At 52.2% G+C, this 19,188-nt stretch overlaps 1 protein-coding gene and 2 long non-coding RNA genes across 10 annotated transcripts in view; 1 reads left to right on the forward strand and 2 right to left on the reverse strand.

The window, feature by feature from the left end:
* The first annotated feature begins 177 nt into the window (after positions 1 to 177).
* LOC121658630 lies at positions 178 to 19,188 on the forward strand. 4 transcript variants are annotated; one of them, XR_006014012.1, is made up of 5 exons: positions 178 to 647; positions 1,754 to 1,867; positions 8,186 to 8,357; positions 9,702 to 9,817; positions 16,691 to 19,188. It is a non-coding gene; the product is annotated as an uncharacterized LOC121658630 (long non-coding RNA). The 4 variants fall into 4 exon arrangements; XR_006014014.1 differs by lacking the exon at positions 16,691 to 19,188 and adding an exon at positions 11,866 to 14,926; XR_006014015.1 differs by lacking the exon at positions 16,691 to 19,188 and adding an exon at positions 13,684 to 14,926.
* Positions 1,606 to 13,945, reverse strand: LOC121658632. Its single transcript, XR_006014017.1, has 2 exons — positions 13,848 to 13,945; positions 1,606 to 1,804 (listed from the first exon to the last, which is right to left on the reverse strand). It is a non-coding gene; the product is annotated as an uncharacterized LOC121658632 (long non-coding RNA).
* Positions 14,434 to 19,188, reverse strand: part of GRHL3 (grainyhead like transcription factor 3) — a 102,872-nt gene continuing 98,117 nt past the window's right edge. For all 5 annotated transcript variants that reach the window (XM_042015708.1, XM_042015706.1, XM_042015709.1 and 2 more), the window contains 4 exons: positions 18,466 to 18,554; positions 18,259 to 18,344; positions 17,383 to 17,447; positions 14,434 to 15,228 (listed from right to left, as the gene is read on the reverse strand). In XM_042015708.1, the coding sequence (XP_041871642.1) occupies positions 15,114 to 15,228; positions 17,383 to 17,447; positions 18,259 to 18,344; positions 18,466 to 18,554 (355 nt within the window). In that variant the 3' untranslated portion in view covers positions 14,434 to 15,113. The remainder of the gene's footprint in view (positions 15,229 to 17,382; positions 17,448 to 18,258; positions 18,345 to 18,465; positions 18,555 to 19,188) is intronic.

Genomic DNA, 19,188 nt, shown 5'->3' on the forward strand with positions numbered 1-19,188 from the left:
CGCGGTCGCTTCCTGCCCGGCCCTTCCGATTGGCCGCCAGCATTGTCAATCAAAGCCGGACCCCAGGCGATAGCGCGGATTGGCTGCCACGCAAGGGCGGGGCCTGGCTCAGCCTATGGGTGCAGGGCTCTGAGGGGCCGGGCGGAAGAAGCTGCGTTCCGCCGCTCGGTTGGGGCGGGGCGGTCCCGCGGGCACCTCCCGGAGCTCCGGGGCGCTCCCCGGCCTAGGGCTGCAGGGACAGCTGCGGCCCGGCGCCTCCCCACGAGGGAACGTCGCTTTGCCCGGGTGGGATCCGTCCCTCCCGGTGTGCGCGCGCCTCTCGGTGGCGCGAGAAGCAGCCAGAGCCGCCTTACGGCGAAGCGCCTCCGCCGAGCCACCTTAAACCAGCCGCAGCGGCGCTGAAAGCTCGCCTGTGATTGGGCACCTGCCGCAGTGCTCAAAGTAACAGGCACGGCGATTGGAGGAGAGCTGAGGCGGCGGTTGTCTCGGCAACCGGGTGTCCGCTTTCCCGGTGCTGCCGAGGGCCGGGGATGCACCGGCAGGAACGGACAGGCACCGGCAGGAACGGGCGCATAAAGGCCGCATATCTCATCTGAGCGGGGAACGGGGATGTCCCCGATGCTCCCCGCGCTGCCTCGACCGCTCAGGTACTCGCCATTCGCAGCTTGCCCCGCGCCGCCGCACCTGGGCGGGGCTGGGCCGTGAGGCGGCTTCCGGTAGCGCCCTCCAGGGCCTCACCTGCGGCCGTACCTGGGGCGTTACCTGCGGGCGCCACCTCAGGGCTCCACCTCGGGGCGCCGAGTTCACTCAGTGGAGACAGCAAAGGCCATGGCTGACTTGGGCCAGCTCGGGAGCCTCGGCGCTGCTGCACGTTCCGAGCTGGGACTGAGCTTAGGGACAAAATCACGGCTCTAACTTGAGTCGTGACACTGGACGTGTGGGCTGGGACTGGATCCCTGCCTTTCCAGCTCAGGGATGCTGTGGAGCACGAGGTACCTCAAGCAGAAAAGCACCATTCAGTGCCATGTTCCAAAAATAAACAGCACTTACCACAGTGAGTGCAGAGTTGAAGGGGGAAAACCTCAACCACATCAAGGTTTTTCACTCAAAGCACAGCCAGGGATCGTTACTGGAGCAAATCAAGGGATAGCTGGAACTATTTATAGCCACAGTGGGTTAGAGATGTTCCAGGTCCAAAATCCTCCTCCTGAGGCCAAACCAGCACAAGGGAATAAGAAATGCCATCAGATCGTGATGTGCTGCAGGGGAAAGTTTCATCTTTGCTCCCTCACGGTGGTGGGGCAAATCCATGGAATTTCTATTTAAACTTTCCTGATGCCAGTGCAGCTCTGTGGCTTGAGAGCTTGATTAGGTGAGGTATCAGTGGTTTTGTCACCGTATTTCTGACAGCTGAAGGGGTGCCCAGCCTCTGCCATCAGATTTGCAGTTTGGAGAGGGTCAGAACCCTGTGATGGAGTTGTTCGAGTCCCTGACTCGCTAAAGGAGGAAATCTGCAAAAGGGATTTAACAGCTCTGAGTCACATTCATCAACAGCAGTGTTTCCAAGGGGTTTTTTAAATAAAACAGGGAAATGAGATGCAGGGGTGGCTGCTGATTTCCTGATGGGAACACTGCATGAATGTTGGATTTGCCTTTATCTTACACATCCCATTTCAAATGAGAGCTGGTGTTGAGTTCACATGTTTCCCGGATCTCCATATTCAGTGTTGCTATCCTTGGCTGTTCTTTTTAGGTTTCCAGATTTCCTCCAGTCCTTATAAGCACCACAGGAAGGTGACTCAAACTGGAGGGGGGAAAAAAAAGAGATAGATTTAAGTCTCAATCAAAGGGATTTCAGTATAACCAAGTGAGTAACAAAAATGTTTGACGTTTACGAGTTTGTTTTTCTTTTTCCTACTGATATTGATCCTGTTCTGTGACAGAAATAGCAACCAAGTTTAGATCAAGGTCATTAAATTAACTTTGTAATCACAACTGATAATGGAATGAGAAATGGTAATGCAATATGAGTGGTTTAGACCTGGAAACGACTCCAGATACATCATCTCACTTGTGCCACCTGCCCATCTCCCACCCACCCAGCTCTGGCCCTGTTTTCCCCATGTTTTTGAGCCCTCCAGGACACACACGTTGCATTTCTTCAGGAGCACATTCAAAGCAATCGGTGGAGTTAATCCTTGTGCAGGGATACCACCGGCTGACCCTTCTCTCTGCCTTTTGCTGCCCTTTTCGCTGATCCCTGATTTTCGGGAATTACACCCTCCTTCCACCAGCAGAGGGAAGCAGAAAGATGCGTTAAACCCGCCGTGATTTCCCAGCCTGCTCCCGGCCGGGTTCCTTTTCAAGCCCAGCCAACACTCGCAGGTGCCAAGGGCCTCCTGGGCTTTCTGGATCCACCTTCCCAGCTGCTTCCTCAGCCTGGGGAAGGAGGATGCCCTTCCACAGCCTCCTGCTGTCTGGGGACTACGTGGTAACCCCAGAACTCCCAAAATTACGTACATGAAGGATTTCTGAAACTCTGTGCTGGGTATGTAAAGTAGGTAAATCAAGGAAGTGTTTGGCATCTTCCCCTCTTTCTTCTTCTGCCTTTGGCATGTTCTCTTTCTTCTCCTTCCTTTGATCTCTTGCTCCCTGCTTGTCTCTCCCATCTCAGTGATATCAGGAGTGCATTATCTCAGGGTTGAATAACAGCAATCAAGGACGTAAAGGACAAAAAAAGATGAGGGAAAAATGATCAAGGTGGAGAAGTTGCTTAAATACTTTCTGTAGGCGCCATCAGTCTGCCTGGTCAGCTTCCAGCAGTGCCAGCTGACCTGATGCTGAGTGTGACTAAAGGAGAGGAGGCAGAGTCTGCAGGGAGCTTCACAAAGCACTCCCTTCGCTTTGAGAATTTCCTGCTTGAAGGGCAGAGTGGGCAGGAGGCCAAACCACAAACTACACAAGGGCTTGGCTGCTTCTCTGCTAGGCTTTATCCCTGGAGAAGAGTTCCTGCAGCAGCTCAGCAGGGGAAGCACTGGACCCATCAACACCAGACCTTTTGGGGGCTGCTGCCTTGGCTTCCTCCACCTGAAGCACTTGGCTGTGTCCTCCTCTGCCATTCTGGAGAACATTCCTCGAGCAGGGTTACCCACTTGTAATTTAGGCAGTGGAAAGAGCTTATTTGCTTCTCACTGCCTGACCTAGAACACCCAACAGGTGACTTGACCCACTTGTCACTCTGCCACTTCACCCCTGTCTGCACACATCCCTGCAGGATCCAGGCCACTGGGGTTGGGAGCTGCTCCTGGTGGATTTGCCTCACAGCACAGTGACCCTTGCATCACCCAAACACAATTCTAGGGACTCTGAGGGCACTTTGAGGTGTCCAGGACCTAAATCTCCAAGGGGGTGGAGGTGCCTAATCTCCAGTTACCCTCAGCAGCACTGAGGTGATGATGGACGTGCCAAACCCAGAGCTGGATGCATGGGATGGGAGAAGGGCTCTAGAGCCGTTTCCGTGGCACGTGCTGTCCTGGAAGGTGCTAATCAGGAACGTGCTGCCCGAGCAGGAACTGCCCTTGCTGGAGCAGGGGTTGCATCCAACCCTCACAGGCTGGGCAGCAGCACCAGGGCAGAAGGAGCTTGCGGATGCAGTTTTTTATCAGCTGCTCTGGAAACCTGCTGCAATTTTAATAATCAGCTCCAGCAGAATTGGGCAGGTCCTGCTTCCCTCAGCACAACCCTCCTGACCACAGAGCACGGGCTGGACAACCTCAAGCACATGGCAGGGCCATGTGGAGATGGACCCCGTGGCCAGGGCAGTGCAGGGTCTGTTCTGATTCTGGTTGTTGATAAGGAGTAGCTGGCTCAGGATCCCTGCTCCCTGTGGATGAGCCCTCAGACCACATCTTCAGAAATCTCCTGTAATTTTGGAACAGCCCAAGCCAGAGCAGTTCTGCTGAAATTCACAGAGTTGCATCACACACCTCAAATTTTGGTCTGTCCTGAAGCATTTTCCTACAAAGAAGAATAAGTGGAAAAGATGATCCGTGCTCAGCTGCTTGATAACTCAGGGGGCATTTTTACAGGAAAGGCTGAATTCACCAGGACTGTGTGTGCACACAAGAACTGGGGACTGATTCCTTGGGGACTGATTCCTTGCAAAGCTCTCCCAGTTTTGATGGAGTGGCCCATATTTGGTGTTTGTTATTTTTAGCACCATAGTAGCACCGTTCCACTTGTCCGTGCATGCAGCAGGGAACAGCTCAGCTGAGGGAGGAAAACAGAGCAGGAAGAGTTCCCCGTGATCTCACAATAAATCAGCACCTTCTGCAGCAGCCAGCACTGCCTGCCCACTCCCAGCCACTCTTCCCTTCAGTGTTTTGCAAGGCCAAGCAGAGCAGGAGCCTCCACTCCTCTCCCAGCCATTCCTGGTTGTTCCTTAAGGGGGTCAAGTCATTCCAGGGTTGCTGCTGCTGTGGCCAAGCACAGGTTCCATCTGGATGGTGTTTTTAATCAACCCTTTTCTCAACCCTTTGAGCCTGGCATCTTCCCTGCTCCTTCTTGCTCCTGCCAAACACAATGAAATCCCTTCATCCTCGTGTCTTTGTATGAGAAGAATAATGCCCCAACTTAATTTTCTCCTCTCAACTGCCCATTGTCTTGTTCTTCGGTCCCAGGCCTTTCCCTGTTCTCTTTCCCTCCTGTGCCATTTTGGGGAGGGGGCATCTGATCACGGTCAGAATCCAACTCTCAAGTCACCAGAACAGGAACCAAAGGCACCTCCAGAATCTTTTCCATTGGTAACTGCCAGACAAGACAATTAATGAAGTTCACACAATGTTCTTAAAGATCAGGAACTTCAGCTCTTCCCATCCTACACACTGGAATAATTTCACATTTGTGTTAGTACAAAGCTGTTTCTTTTATCTTGTATGGTCCCAGACCTTCCAATTCCCACTGTTTTTTCTTTCTGGGATTGGCAGAAGTAGGACATGAAGGGCATTCAGCCCTTCATGGGACCACATCTGAAAAGCTGGAGGGATCACGTACAACACAGGCAGGGCTGGATTTATTTGGCTCTATAAATAGAATCCTGCCCAGTTCTCTTTCTGAAAAGCCCAGGAAAAGAAGAGAGGCAGGAAAGGTGTGGTACTGCAAATAATGCATTCTGCCCACATGCTGAATTAATTAGGCCCAGCTCAGAAGTTCCAGGTGAGATTTTAGATGTGCTGTGGCTCCCAGTCTATACAAATTGCCCCATAAACAGCAGAGAAATTTCATTTTCCTCATCCCCAGAAATACTCAGCTTTCCATGCAACAGGAGACTTGCATTAAAGGATTAAAATTTTGAAACTGTGAAGACAGCTACCTCGATGCCCAGTTAAAATTAAAGCATAAAATTCATGTGACTTGGAAAGCAATACAGGAAATACAATAATGCCATCACTGGCGGTGCTGGAGTGGTGGGTTTAGTTCTGGCCACCCTAACTCTAAAAAAGGCACTGGCAAGTCACACCTGGTGGCACTGCTGGGCTCAGGGGGTGCAGGGTCACGCCTGGTGGCACTGCTGGGGAGCTGTGCCAGCTCCTCCAGCTCAGCACCTGCCTTCAGGTTCAGTCCCTCAACTCCTGCTGATTCACCCTTGTGCAAGTCACTTAACTGTTCTGTGCCTGCTCCCCAGCCCTGCAGGGTGCCCAGGCTGCAGCAGGGTGTTGTAAGCCTTGATCCACAGGAATTCAGGGTGTTTGGAGATGTGGGAGCTGTTAACAGAACACCCAGTGTTATTACCCACTATCAGATGGTTTATAATAACATACACACATCTCCCGGGCTGCTTTGTCCCTTCTGTGGTGTCTTGCTGTAGCTGTGATTGCTTTGGGCTTGTTTTGTTATTTCTAGAGAGAGTTTTTGAGTTTTCCCCAGATTTTGAGCCATTCCCCAGTGAGTTGTCCCCTCTCAGACTGCTCCTAGAGCAGCCCCATCCCTGTGCTGAGCCAGAGCCTGCTGACTCCAGAATATGTGATGACTTTGCACAGCTGCTTAACACAGAGTGAAGACACAACTTAATCAGCTTAATGAGCTGCCACTCATCAGCCTGAGACATCTTAAGTGGCTGCATGCACGTTCCTGAAGCAATTCATGCTTTTATAGTCACTTGATGCTGTTTAAACACCAGCAAAGGTGTTTTCCCTCCCAATTTGGGTGTGCAAAGAGCACATGGAGAGATCCCGGGGCTCAGCTGACACGGGACAATCCTATTCACTCACACAGCCCCCTCCACTGGGACTCTGAACTCTCCTGCAGTGACTCACTCAGGCTGAGCACCTGCCCCAGCATGTTCTGTGTTGATTAAACTGGTTTGCAGGCCATAATTATTTTCTCTATCATGGTATAATGGCTCCGCATCGTATTAATTTTAACATTGTAAGAATTTGCTTCTGGGAACGGCCTTCTTGAATTAATCACTGACTCATGATTTACTGGGGGAGATAATATCTAACCTACAAGAGGCAGAACAGGAAACTATCTATTTAAAAGATGGCAGTGGCTGATAATTTATGACTATAGACAAAGGGACATCTCAGAAGAAGAAGGTGGTCAGATCCTGCAGTTTCGTGGTCACTGCTCTCACTCAGCAAAAAGGAGCTTTTGTGTAGTCACTAGAGGATCTGGTTTTGAGTGACAGATTAAAACTAAGGGGGAAAAAAAGTAGTGAGAAACAAGGAAAGTGTCCAAGCAGTCCTCAAAGCCATCCTCAGCTCTGGGACCAAACCCTGTGTTACAACAAAGGCAGTTCAACATCTCGGCATCTCACCAGCTTGCCATAGGAAATGTAAGGAAAATAAAGACAGAGAAAAAGCATCAACTTTTTGTGTTTGAAGCTGTAATGCAGGGGTTTTCTTGCTCCTCTCCTCTCCACCTTGAACTGGACTCTCTCACATCACTGAGTGAGCCTTGCCCATCAGATGTTTCCTCTCCCTACAGCCCAGTAGAAAAGCCAATCTGAGCAGTCACCAATAAAAGCTTTAAATCCCAGAGGATGTTCCAGGAGGTAAAGCTGCATCCTGGCAATCTGAAGAACTTTGTCCCCATGTCACTGTGATCTATTCTATGATTTGGGGTAACTCACATAACCCTTGGCACCACAGATTCCTGACTGTAAGGACAGCAATTCCCACCTGGAATTCCGGGGCCCTGAACAAAATCAGACTCATAGAGGCGATGGAGGATGCTGGACACAGCAGTCACACACAGAGACATTTCCTGCCAGAGTTTCAGGTCCTGGGCAGTCACAGAGAGACCTTCCTGCCCTTGGGAAGCTCTCCCAGCTTTTGGTCCGAGTGCTGCTGGTAGCTGTAACCACTCACAGGGAGACAACTGGATTTGAAATGTGGGTTTGCCTTTGTTGGTCATCACCCACAGGTAAAGGCAATTCAAAGGCATCCCCAAGCCCTTTTTCTTGCTGAAACTCACCATTTCTGCAAGCAAAGCAATACCAGTTCTGCCCAGACAGTGTTTATGGCCCAAACCACAAGAGGATTTAATTTGGAAAAATTTGGGAAATGGCTTTCTCCATGAGCCCGGAGCTGGGAGGGAGGATGGTGCTGCTGACTTTGGCTCTGCTCCTCCGTGGAGCACCTTCACACACAGATCCAGAGCTTTTAGGGCATGGTGGATTGAACTGCCACAGGAGCCTTCCATGAGCTCTGAGAAGGTCCCTTTGAACCTCTGCTGGGAGAACCATCCAGAAACCACTCTGGGCGTTTGGAGTGGCTGTAAGGAATCACCAGAACACCCCACAACAGTGGAAATGCCAGAGGCTTCAGGAGGAGCCACATTGGTGCACAATGTACCAAGCTCCAGAACATCTCCTGGCCCTTTGCCTGCTGTGGGTGAGACCTGGAGTGAGGGCACGGAGTTTATCTTCCAGCTGACACCAGCTGGGAGCTCTCCTGTTTGATTCCCTGAAATTGCTAATGGTGCTTTTGTTCCTGTGCTCAGGACTAAGTTCAGTGTCCCTGGAAATCAGCTGTGCCCAGGACTTTTCCAATCCAGCAGCAGCAGCTTCCCCACATGGTCCTGTCACACTGGTTCTTTTCCTTTCTCACATTCCCTGCTGGATGCACTCTCCTTCCTCAGTGCCTGGGCTGGTATTTACATCCCTTTCCTGTTTGTCTTGTAGGTCATCCCAACATGGATTCCCTCACCAAGGTGCCTCCCAAGGGAATAACATCCTCCTTCCAGCTGAAGACCTCCTGTCTCACAGGGAACTATGGATTTACTGCAGGTTTACTCCAGAGTCTGCAGCCTCAGCCACACAAACTCACCAAGGAAGCAAAGAAAACTCCTTCCAGGTGAGTGCAGTCTGGAAGACACCCCACTTCCACGGGATACATGAAAATGCATCACAGGAGGGTGATCCCAGAGCGTCCCACTGTGTGCTGCTCCAAAGGGGACAGTTGTTGTCCCAGGAAGTGGCTCGGAGGTGGCAGTGCCTGGAAGGGCAGTGTGGGTTGGGAACAGCCTGGAGCAGTGGATCAGGGGCCCTTTATCAGCTGATCTCCCAGACATTTACAAACAGTAATTAAACCCTGCACCACCCCGGGATGTGGGGGCCACTTCTTGTCCCCATTGTATGGAGCAAGAAGCCAGAGCACACCTGACCCGGAAAAAGATTCCTCATATCCCAAGCAGAGGCTTTAGGCTGGGCTGGTTTGGTGGCTGAACTCACCCCCAGAGGAACACACTGAGGAGAAAGACTCAAACCCGGGGAGCCCTGGGCAGGAATGCTGAAGGACACCCCTGGCTGCACAGGATCCTAAGGAAGCTGATGGATAAAACCTGGCCATTTCCTCAGCCCCTGCTGAGGCTGGGAGTGGGAGCTGGAGAGAGGCTTGTAAAAGTGTTCCTTTGAGCCAGAGCTGCCATTCCCAGGTATTCCATCCTGCCACCACTTCAGAGGGACAAAAAGGCATGAACAGAAACTCCCTTCTCCCAAGCCCTCCTGCCCCTTGGGATCCTTCTGGGAAGCCAAATAAATCCATCAGCAGATTGTTCAAGAACATTTATTGTCACCACGAAGGGACGTTGCCTGGCCTGAGATTAAGATCAACAATAAATTCCTGACCATGGAAAAGAATGAGCCCATGAGAAAGCCCAGGGCTCTCCTTACCCAACAGGGGTATCTTTACTACATCTCTCAGCAGCTGGATCTCATAACAGGGGTTTGGGAAAAAGGAAGCTGGGAGGGAAGCAATGCCAGGAGGGATTTGATAAGGACAGAGGGCTGGAGGAAAGGGCAAATTAAATATGAGGAGGGAAGATCCCCAGCCTGTGTTATCAGAAAACACACAAACACTCCACACCCAGCTGCTGGGGTTAGAGCCTGCTCCCTCTGCTGTTGCAGGCAGTGGGAGAGAGCACGAGGAACTCCCAGCTGGAGTTCTTTGGCATCACTGCCCTGGTTCCAGCACTGTCTGGAGAGGGGAGCAGCCAAGTCTCTGCAAGGCTGGACCATGGCAAATCCATGTATTTTACAATAAACATCACAGTCCATAGCACTTCTACTTCCCAAAGCACTTCATTTGACAAAGATTTTGGCTGAGAAGGATTAAGCATCCACCTCCCCAGAAACCACAGCTTCTATTTCCAGATATAAACCCTCAACAAGTTCCTCAAATCTCTTTTTCTCCCAAAAGCCAGAAGTTCTGCTGGAATCTCTCTGCTCCAACCATCCCACCTGGTAAAGATCTTCTTCCTGGGCTCTGTGACCTTGTGGATGCAGAGACAGAGCACAGACCACAGGAAGGGCCAGGTAAAAATAAAGATTGTTCTGGAGCATTAGAGATAGCAAACCACAAACGGGGCTGAGCAGCCCCACTGCCCACCCAGCAGGGAAAATGGAGCAGGGAAATGAGCAGAGCTCCCCTGGGAACACCTGAGGACAGGCACTGCTGCCCAGGGGCTCAGCTCAGTCACAGGGCAAGGGGACAGAGGGTTTGGGGTGACACCAAGTGTCTAAATCCTCCTAAGAACAGAGTACAGCACCTCCTGGCACCCTTGGAGGGTCTGGGGTCACCCTGAGGGCCACACAGCAGCTCTGGAGTCCTCACTACCAGCTCCTTGTCCAGCTTGGCTGGTTCATATTTTACAGTATTATTTTTAAAGGTAAGGTTGAAAAAATAAAAGCATGTTTGCAGTGTAAAGGCCATTAAAGCATCGCTGACTGTCAGGGCTTTGGACAAACAGGTTCTGTGAGTTCTGTGTGTGTGTAAAACTCACATCACTCTGGCTGTTGGTACAACACATTCCAGCTGCAGAAGTCCTCTGTTTGATGGGAAGAGGGGAGCACTTGCAGGGGAGAGCGTGGGGACACAGAGCAGCATCAGAACCGCCAGCACCCCTTTGCTCTGGCTTCACCAGAGCCTTCCTGACCTAAAGCTGAGTGAAATGGGAGAAGAAACACATCCTGTGGCTTGGAATCGGGAAATGCCTGGGGACGCAGGAGGAGGGACCCACCCTCAGAGAGGAATGGGTTAAACACAGCCCAGTGGGCAGCTGCCCGGCTGCTGTGGGACAGGAGCAGAGCTGGATGCTGGCCCTGACACCAGCACTGGTAAGAGAGAGGCAGATGCAGCCACAAACCCATCCCCTGGTACAGTTCTTCCCTGCCTGGATGCCAAGCTCATCCCGGGGTGGAGGCAGAGCTGGGCTCATCCAGGGCGGAGCTCTGGGATCTCGTCCCTCAGTGCCCATTGGCTCATTGTTGCCAGGCGCAAGTAACACGGCTTTTTCAGTTAGTCACACTCGTTTCTTGCCCTGTTTATTCCTTCTAAGATCCCCAGGTCCTTGTGGGAGTTTATGAAGGGCTGGGAGAGCAGACAGGAGCAGTTCCTGCTGTGATTCCCAGCGTTTGAACTCACCCAGCTGCAGATTTTGTCCCAGCCACAGACACTGAGGGGACACCCTGGTGACATTGGTCTGTCCTGAGCCCCTGTGGCAGCACAAACGGGGAAATGGGCTTTTCTGGAGCCACAAGCAGCTCCTATCCCAGCCTGGCACCAAGGTGCCAGCTCCCAGAGCAGCTCCTGACTCAGCTGGGATCCCCTGCCAGCAAATCCTGCCAGGCTCTTGGAGGAACAGAGCCAGGCCAGGGTGGTCGGGTTGGACGTCAGGCCCACAATGACTACAAAGTAACTGAAGAAATACCTTCTGCAGGCTGTTGGGAAATCCCCCTTTCATTTTCCTCAGTCTTTTATAGCAAGTGGATCAGAAACCCTGCAATGCCACACCAGTGCATGAACACACAGAGCTGTTCTGGGCTGTGCCCCAAAGAACAGAGCTAAGCGAGGCAAAATCACAATTAAGTCACTCAGGGGCTGACACAGAGCAGCAGCTTTACCAAAGGCTGCTTATTCAGCACTTCATTCTGGGCTGCCTCAGAGCCAGGGGCTCAGCATTCCCAGGACTCCCAGTCAAATGTACAACCAGGACAACCCTCAACTCACTGAGGTGAAGCCCAAGTCTGTGCACCCTGGCTGGGAGCACTGAGCTCTGATTCTGTGGCCACTTTCCAGCTGATGATTCCAGGACATTCCCACAAGTCTGGGGGTTCTAGTGCCCATCTCACCTAGAAATTTATGCTATAAATCCAAGGCACTACCTGGGGAAATAAGTGAGAGAACTGGGGGAACCCTCAGCAAGCTCTATTAAAGCTTTGCACACTTATAAACAGATGCAGGCAGGGTTTGATTTCCCTGACTTTAATCCTCTCCTCCCATGCCCAGCACAGCACCAGGGCACCTCCGGACACGGCGCGTGGGCGTCCTAACAAAACACAGGATGCTGTTTTTCCCTTCACAGCCCTGCAAAGCCACACCACACACCAGGCTCCTCAGCCGCCTGCCTGATGATGCAAGGAGTGAATAAGCACGAATAAAGACACAGAAACTGGGTGTTGTTTGTAGAAGTGAGGAGCAGAGCCCTCCACCCAGCGCTGGGGATACCAGAGCTCTTGCACAACTCAGCTCGCAGCCTGCTGCTCCTCCTTTTTATGCATCTCTGTCTCTGTGGGCACTTTTTCACCGGGAGCACTCGGGAAGTTTTCCTTCCTCCCCAGCTGGGGGAGGAAGCAGCTCCCGGCCTGTGAGCAGCAGAGCTGGGATGCCAGAGTGGGATTCCTGCGTCAGGATTTCCCTCAGACTCTGCACACAATGAGCAGGCCTGTGCTGGCCTGCCAGGGCTGGCTCACCAGGAGCTAATTAGTGGTACTTGGTTCTAAGAATTGGAAGATGATCATTAGCTAAAATTGGTTTGAAAGCTTCCAGTTTTGTAGATGTTGAGTAATTAAAACAACCAATGGGCTCCACTGTGTTTTCATCTGAGAACTCCCAGTGCTGGAGGCTGGGGAGTGACCCTGGAGGGGAGTCTGTGCTGACCAGGGTAGGACTAAGGGAGAAGGGCAGGGCCAGATGCTGCTGGCTCAGGGACGGGCACCGGGCTCTGTCACACACCCTGTGCTCAGCACGAGTCCAGACACCCCCTCTGCCACCCCCCTGCCAGGCCCAGCTCCCGGAGCAGCTCGGGTGAGCGTTTCTGGCTGCAGTCAGCACAAAGCAGGGTCCGGGCAGCTCCCGAGGGAGGGAGCCCTTTGCAAAACACTCGGTGCTTTCACACGACCTTTGGTGCTCGGGGTGAAGATCGCCTTCATCGCTCCTATCTCGATCTTCAAAAGGAACTGGTGGGCTCCGGGCAAGGAGTCAGGAATGCTCTCACATATTTGGGAGCTCTGCTTTACGCAACCTCCCAGCAACTCGCCTTGGCTGGAAGGGATGAGCGATACTGAGCCAGTCAGCAAAACACCCACCTCGCTGGGCAGGGGTGGGGACTCGGCCCCAGCAGCGTTTCCCTGCACGCAGCAGGCACCGGGACTTCAACCCCGGCAGAGCCAGGACTACCCAAAGCTGCACAGGAGCAGCTGCTGGGTCTCTGCCTCCATCCCACCCCCAGACGGGGCAGCCGTTCTCACAGTGCGCTCAGGGAGCTGCAGCCAGGGTGGGTCTTACCCTGCAAAACCTAGGATGGGTTTGTGGGAAAGGCAACACCATAAAATCCAGCAAAATTCATTTTTCTTCTGCTGGGAACATAGAGTTACAACTAAGATGGCTTTTGCTGTTGTAAATTAGGAGTAGTGCTGCTGGAGTCCCGAGTTAGGCTGGAGTGGCTGAGGCTCAGATGGGTGATAGTGTGTTTATCTGGCAGGCAGTTAACCCCAAGATCAGACTTTGAGAGCAACTCATTGAGGGGTGAGAGGTGCCCCAAACCCCCCAACTCTGCATGCACACAACACCGCAGGGCTGCCTGCAGCCCTCCCCATCTGTCCTGCACAGCAGAGCAAACTGTCCCCACTGCCAGGGCTCCCCCAGGGCAGAGGAACATCTCTGTCCCCACCTGAGCAGCCTGTGCTTGTCCCCAGGGCCGGGCAGGACAGGGTCACCCTGGCCAGGATGAGTCCTGGAGCCAGTCCTGCCACGGAGCTGGCCCAGAGCAGAGCAGAGCAGGGCCCCCACACCCCCCTGCCACAGCAGGGGACAGGGCACCTGCAGCTTTCAGCTGGTGGCACTGAGCACTGGGGGATTCCTGGTGTGACTGGTTTTAACTGGAGCTGAAATTCTGCTGTAGGAGGACTCACAGAATCAACACTGAATCAGAGCCACCCTGCTGAAGAAGGAGTTTGTGATCTGAAGGAGTGCTGGGGAGATCCCAAAGGCTGATAAGCCTCCCCCTTATCTTCGCTTCATCTTAGAGGCCATCCTCAAACAACACTGAAGTAATCCAAAACTCACCAAGCTGACACATTTCAACATTTCCAAATCCTCTTCCCAGTCTGCGTGGAGCTGCTCTTTCTTCCCCACTCACAGGACTCAGGTGCATCTTTAGCATGGGCAGGAAAAGCCCAGGATGAAGAAGAGGGAGGAGGAAAGGCCCTGGTTTTCATTGGCCAGAGGATTAATTAGAAAATACAGGGCTGCCCTTGGCATTTGATTGCCTACATGGGAAGCAGCTTCAGGCAGTTTTAGCACAGAGTGGAAGGAGTTTGAATATTCCATGTGGGACACGGGAGGAGGGACACAGAGAGGCAGAACTGCTTCTGCTCAGAAGTCAAACTGGGCTTTTCTTTTTCATTTGCTTAAAGTGTCCCCAGCCCTGTGTGACAGAATCCCTCCAGCACAGGGCTGTGCCTGGAACTGCTCAAGGCCCCTGGCCCCCAGTGCTGTCACACCTGCTGCCACAGCTGCACACGGTGGCTGCACGTGGGACAGACCTTGGCCAAAAACATCCTCAAGTCCTTTTGGTGCCTCTGGGGTCACCTCCCTGTCCTGGCTCCTGGACAGCCCATCCCAACTCCGACTCCAGAGCTGGGGAAAATGGTTCATTTTCAGTCCTTGAGCCTTTATTACTACGGAATATCCAAAACAACACAACCAACAACACAGTTACAAAAGGAGTTCACGGAGAAATGTGAAGCAGCCTGTGTTTGAAATGCTCTGTGTCACCATACTGAGTCCAGTATAAAACAATGCATATTTATAACATATAAAATACAAAAGGAACAATACAGAAATGTATAAACAAGGGTTGTGGAGGCCTCCGTGGTATTTACAGTCAGAGATGTGGCAGGGGAGGGTGTTCAACAGGCAGTGTCCATTCAACAGGAGCTGTGACTGCATCTGGGAGAGTCTCTGTGCCAGAGAGGAGCTCAGAGCTGGGCTCAGCCCTGCTGGGAATGCTCTGGAGGGTCTGTGGGCTGGCATCAGGCACTGCCAGGGCCACCAGCTCTGCTCTCTGCCCAGGCCTGGCGGTGTCACTTTGTGTGCCCAGCTCTGGAACGGCAGCTCAGGCCCAGCACCAGAAGGGAATAAAATAAAAAATAATAATAATAATAATAAACTCAACGTTCACAGGATGATGTCACAGCAGTCTGTGGCCCAGCCCCAGGGCCATGGGGGGTTCAAGTCAAGGCAACAAGAGGGGGCACCGGGCTGAGTTCTGTGGGGTCACACAGGTCTCAAGCTTGGAGAGAAGTCCCAGGAAGTGCTGCCTGCAGCTCTTTAGAGCTCCTTGAGGATGATCTGGAACTTGTTCTCTGTCTCTACCATGTCCAGGAGAAAGGCCATGTGGTTGCTGTAGTGCTGGATGATGTTGTTGTCCATGTTCACCAGGATCCTACAGAGAAAAAGAACGGCTGGGTCAGATGCAGCACATTGAAAGCAGTTCACCTTCCCCAGGCTGAGGGGCTCAACCACTGTTAATTAATTAATTAATTAAAGCCATGGCACAACACAAGGGAAGATCCAGCCGAGCTGCAGATCATCATCTTCTCTGACCTGGAATCACTTCTGTGGAGACAGGAGGAAAAGGAAACATTGCAAGGGTGGATATTAAACCCCAGGCCCTGGTTCAGTGCCAGACAAGAGCCCCTCGTTACTGTAACGGGAACAAAGGGGCTTGGCATCACCTCGGGGGCTCCCATGAGCCACTGTGAAATTGTAACTGTTCGGAGGACACAAAGAACAAATTCTCTCTTTCCAGGAAGCACATCCCCCCCAGGTTCCCACCGGGGTCATTAATGGGGCAGGAGCGTTAATTGTGCAATGCTCCTCAAGCCAGGATTAAGAACAACAAGGAGAAAAGCAGAATACCTGACAAATCCAAGAGTTCAACAGGCACAACCAGGGGGCCCTGGTGTCCCCAGGGAACACTTTGGGGATCAGGGCAGCCAGGGTGGGGTGCAGGGACTGGCACAGCCCCGGCACAGCTGCCCGGATTTCCCAGGTGGAGGTGGCAGCTCTGCTCTTGTGCTGGGCTCTTGTGGTGAGAGCTGTGCCCAGGGCTCAGGGCTGAGCTGCCTTTCTGGAGCACAAAACAGTCTCCAGCACTGGGAACTCTGTCATGGCACAGTCAGGAATTCAGGGAGACCCTGGGACTCAGGCTCTGGCACTGCCCAGGCTCTGCCCGGTGAATCAGAATGTTCCCAGCTGCGTCCCACCCCCAGCACCATCCCCAAGCCTGGATCCCAGCCCTGGCCTCCAACAGGTGCCCCAAAGAGACTCTGTGGGTACCCAAAAGCTTCACCAGCAGAGCTGATCCCTTTATCTCCACCTGCCTCAGAGCAGGAAGCCAGAGAAGTCACCTGTGCCTCTTGTGCCGTGCTCCCATCTGATTTCTCAACCACAAACTATCACAGGGAGCGTTGATCAGGAATCTGAGCCCTGCATTGTTTCTCTAGACCAAACCTCACCAAGATCCAAAATTGCTCATTATTGCTCCTGAGTCACCCTGGGACCGAGTTCACCTGCTGAGCTCATCCCTGTGGCAGGGCCATGGCTGGGGCAGGTCCTGCCCTGCTGCCAGGCCAGGCAGCCCCACGGAGCCCCAGTGGCTCACAGCAGATGAAGATCTGCCCCTCAAGCTGTAATTACCAGGAGAAGATTGTTTAGGGTGGAGCAACAGGATAAAATTATTGAAAATTAAATCTGGGGGAGCAGGAAGCTGGGCCTGACCCTGCCACCAGCCAGAGTGGAGATATCTTCAATCTCCCCATGCTTCAGAAGTAGCTGCTGGCATGGGTCACGTCCAGCCTTCATTAAACCAGGTGTCAAAATTATTTATTTAATCTCCTTTCCAGGCGTGGCCTTTCCTTTTCATGCGATACCTCTCTGCTCCTGCACTTTGGGAAGAGCTGGAAGGACACCTGCCTGCTTTCCCTCCCAGTCATCACCAAACAACACTTGCTGCTTATCAGATCAAGGCATGAACAACACCAAAGCCAACCCAAGTCAAGGTGGCCTCTCCCCTGAAGCCACCAGCACTGGTCTTTTCCTCTGGGGAGAAAATTCCCATTTCTGGGGCTAATGGATGAGCAGCATCTGACAGCACTGAGGGCCCTGAGCTCAGCAACAGGCGGAGGAACTCCGGACAAATTCAGAGACTCACTATGGCCCATCCCTCATCCTGAGCCAGGGACATTCCAGCATTTTTTGGAGAAGCAAACACTGATCCCTCTCTGATAAGTTCTCCATAACCTCAGGCTTTTAGACCGAGGCACAAAGGATCACCATTAGACTCCCCAAACAATTCCTCCTTCACCCAACTTCCTCTCCTTGGGAGACTTTACCCTCCAAACAAATGTAATATGAACAAGCATTATCCCAAATCTTTAAAGCCCAGAAAGATCTGAGTTTTATATGCTCCAAATAGCAGAGCCTGACATGGCTCTACCTTTTATTATCTTGTTAAAATGCTCTTGGAGCCAATGGCAGGGGTTGGAGAGGACAGGTTTGGAGGCCCAGCATAAAAGCAGATGAGAGATTAGCTTACCCTCTTTTGCACTTCTTGTAGACTTTATAAATGCTTTCTTCAGGAAGCCCATATTTTTCTGAAATCTGTGAGAGAAAACATGGCAAATCTTTGTACTTGTAAAGTGAAATTCCCATGATCAAAATCAAAGATAACACCAAGCCCAGGTGTTCAGCAGCAAAGGATTCCTCCTCAGTTTTACTCAGAGAACAAAACCATGACCTGAACTTTCTCCTGGGCAAGTTCTCTTTTGGTCTTAGAGTGGCAGGAATTTTGTAGCTTTTTGCCAAGCATTTTCCATAAAGGTTTTTGACTCTCTGTGGTGAGGGACGGGAGAGGGACAAGATGGCAAAGAATCCTCTGTGCTGACATTTTTCAAACTCCCTATTTTTAAAAGTTTGTAAAACCAACAGAGCTTAAAGTGCAGCCATTAAAGCCACCCCAAATCTGGGAGGTTTATTGTTTGTTTCCTTCCCAGCCGTCTCCAGAGAGAGCTGGGCTATCAGAGATGCTGCTGATAATCATGACAGAAATATGTCCGTGTGCTCCTCAAACACAGCCAGGGAATTCCAGCACGAGGCCTGGGAGGGCTTCGGATCACCCATCTCCAGCCTGGAGAATGGAAAAGCTGTTTGACAGTGGAAAATATGAATGTGCTGTCACAAGAGGAGACTTCCATGAGGATGTGGACAGGGCAGGAGGTGTGATCCTCCCTCTGCAGCACCAGCACTGCCCATGCCAGGAGCTGCTGGGAGAACTCAGCTCCTGCTCCCACTTTGCATTCCCAAGGGAGAGCAGGCAAGAGAGATGAGCAGCCCATACCCAGCTCCCTGTTCACCAACCCCATTCCCTTTTATCAGCAGTTTGTTCGTTCCCCAAGGTTTTGGGGACACTTACAGCTGTCCTGAGGCCCTGGAGATCCGGGGTCTTCAACATGAGAGCATCAAACACCTCCTCCGACTCCCTGCGCACGTACAGCAGCACTGCAAGGGAACAGGGCAGCACTGCTCAGGATCATTCCCAGTGCTCCCAGAGCCATGTGGCCTCATGGAATTCAAGACCCAAGGTTAACTGAATCAAGTGAGTTCCCATCCCAGGGGTTACCTCTCTGGGGATCTTCGTCCTTGGTTTGCTTTGGAGGGATGGGGTCGAACTCGTCGGTGAAGGAGGCCCCGCTCCGCTTTAGGGGCAGCCTGGGCCGAGGGAACACAACACTCTCAGGAGGACAGAACAGGAAAAGCAAACAAAACAATTCCAGCTACTGAGCTTCTCACTGAACAACCAGTTACTCCAAGAACCATCCAGCAATTAAGTATTGGTTTGTAATTATAGCAGCAGAGTTGTGACTTCCTGCCTAAAGCACACGGGGAGCTCAGGGAGGGCCCACAGAGGGTTTGGGGTCACACTGAACCCAAAAGCCTTCTGCACCCTCATGGCACTGCTTCCCCACTGGTATCCCCAGACAGAGGGCCCAGGCTGGGGGAGATTCTGCTTTTCAACTGTGATTCCACTTCATTCCAGTTTATTTTACAGCCTCTGGGTATTTGAACCCTTCAGTGACAGTTGTGGTCTTTGATTTTCCCTTTCAAACATTGTCTCCGTGAGAACAACAGGACAATCAGGGAGCAGCTCATGTTGGAGTGACTCTGACAGGGACAGAAATGTGTCTGTGTTTCTGCAGCCCTGAGTCCCTTCCAGGACAAAGTGTAACTCATATTCTGGCTCTCAGGGCGTCAGGGAGACGCTGAGCTGTGTTATCCTGCCCCTGGGGGTATAAACAGCCCTGCCATTCCCAATGGATGGGAAATAAACACTGCTGCATCCTCA

The sequence above is a fragment of the Corvus kubaryi genome, unplaced genomic scaffold, assembly GCF_017639235.1.
Source record: "Corvus kubaryi isolate FWS band 111438036 unplaced genomic scaffold, C.kubaryi_AGA036_p1.0 split3-37304, whole genome shotgun sequence".
NCBI classification, from domain to species: domain Eukaryota; kingdom Metazoa; phylum Chordata; class Aves; order Passeriformes; family Corvidae; genus Corvus; species Corvus kubaryi.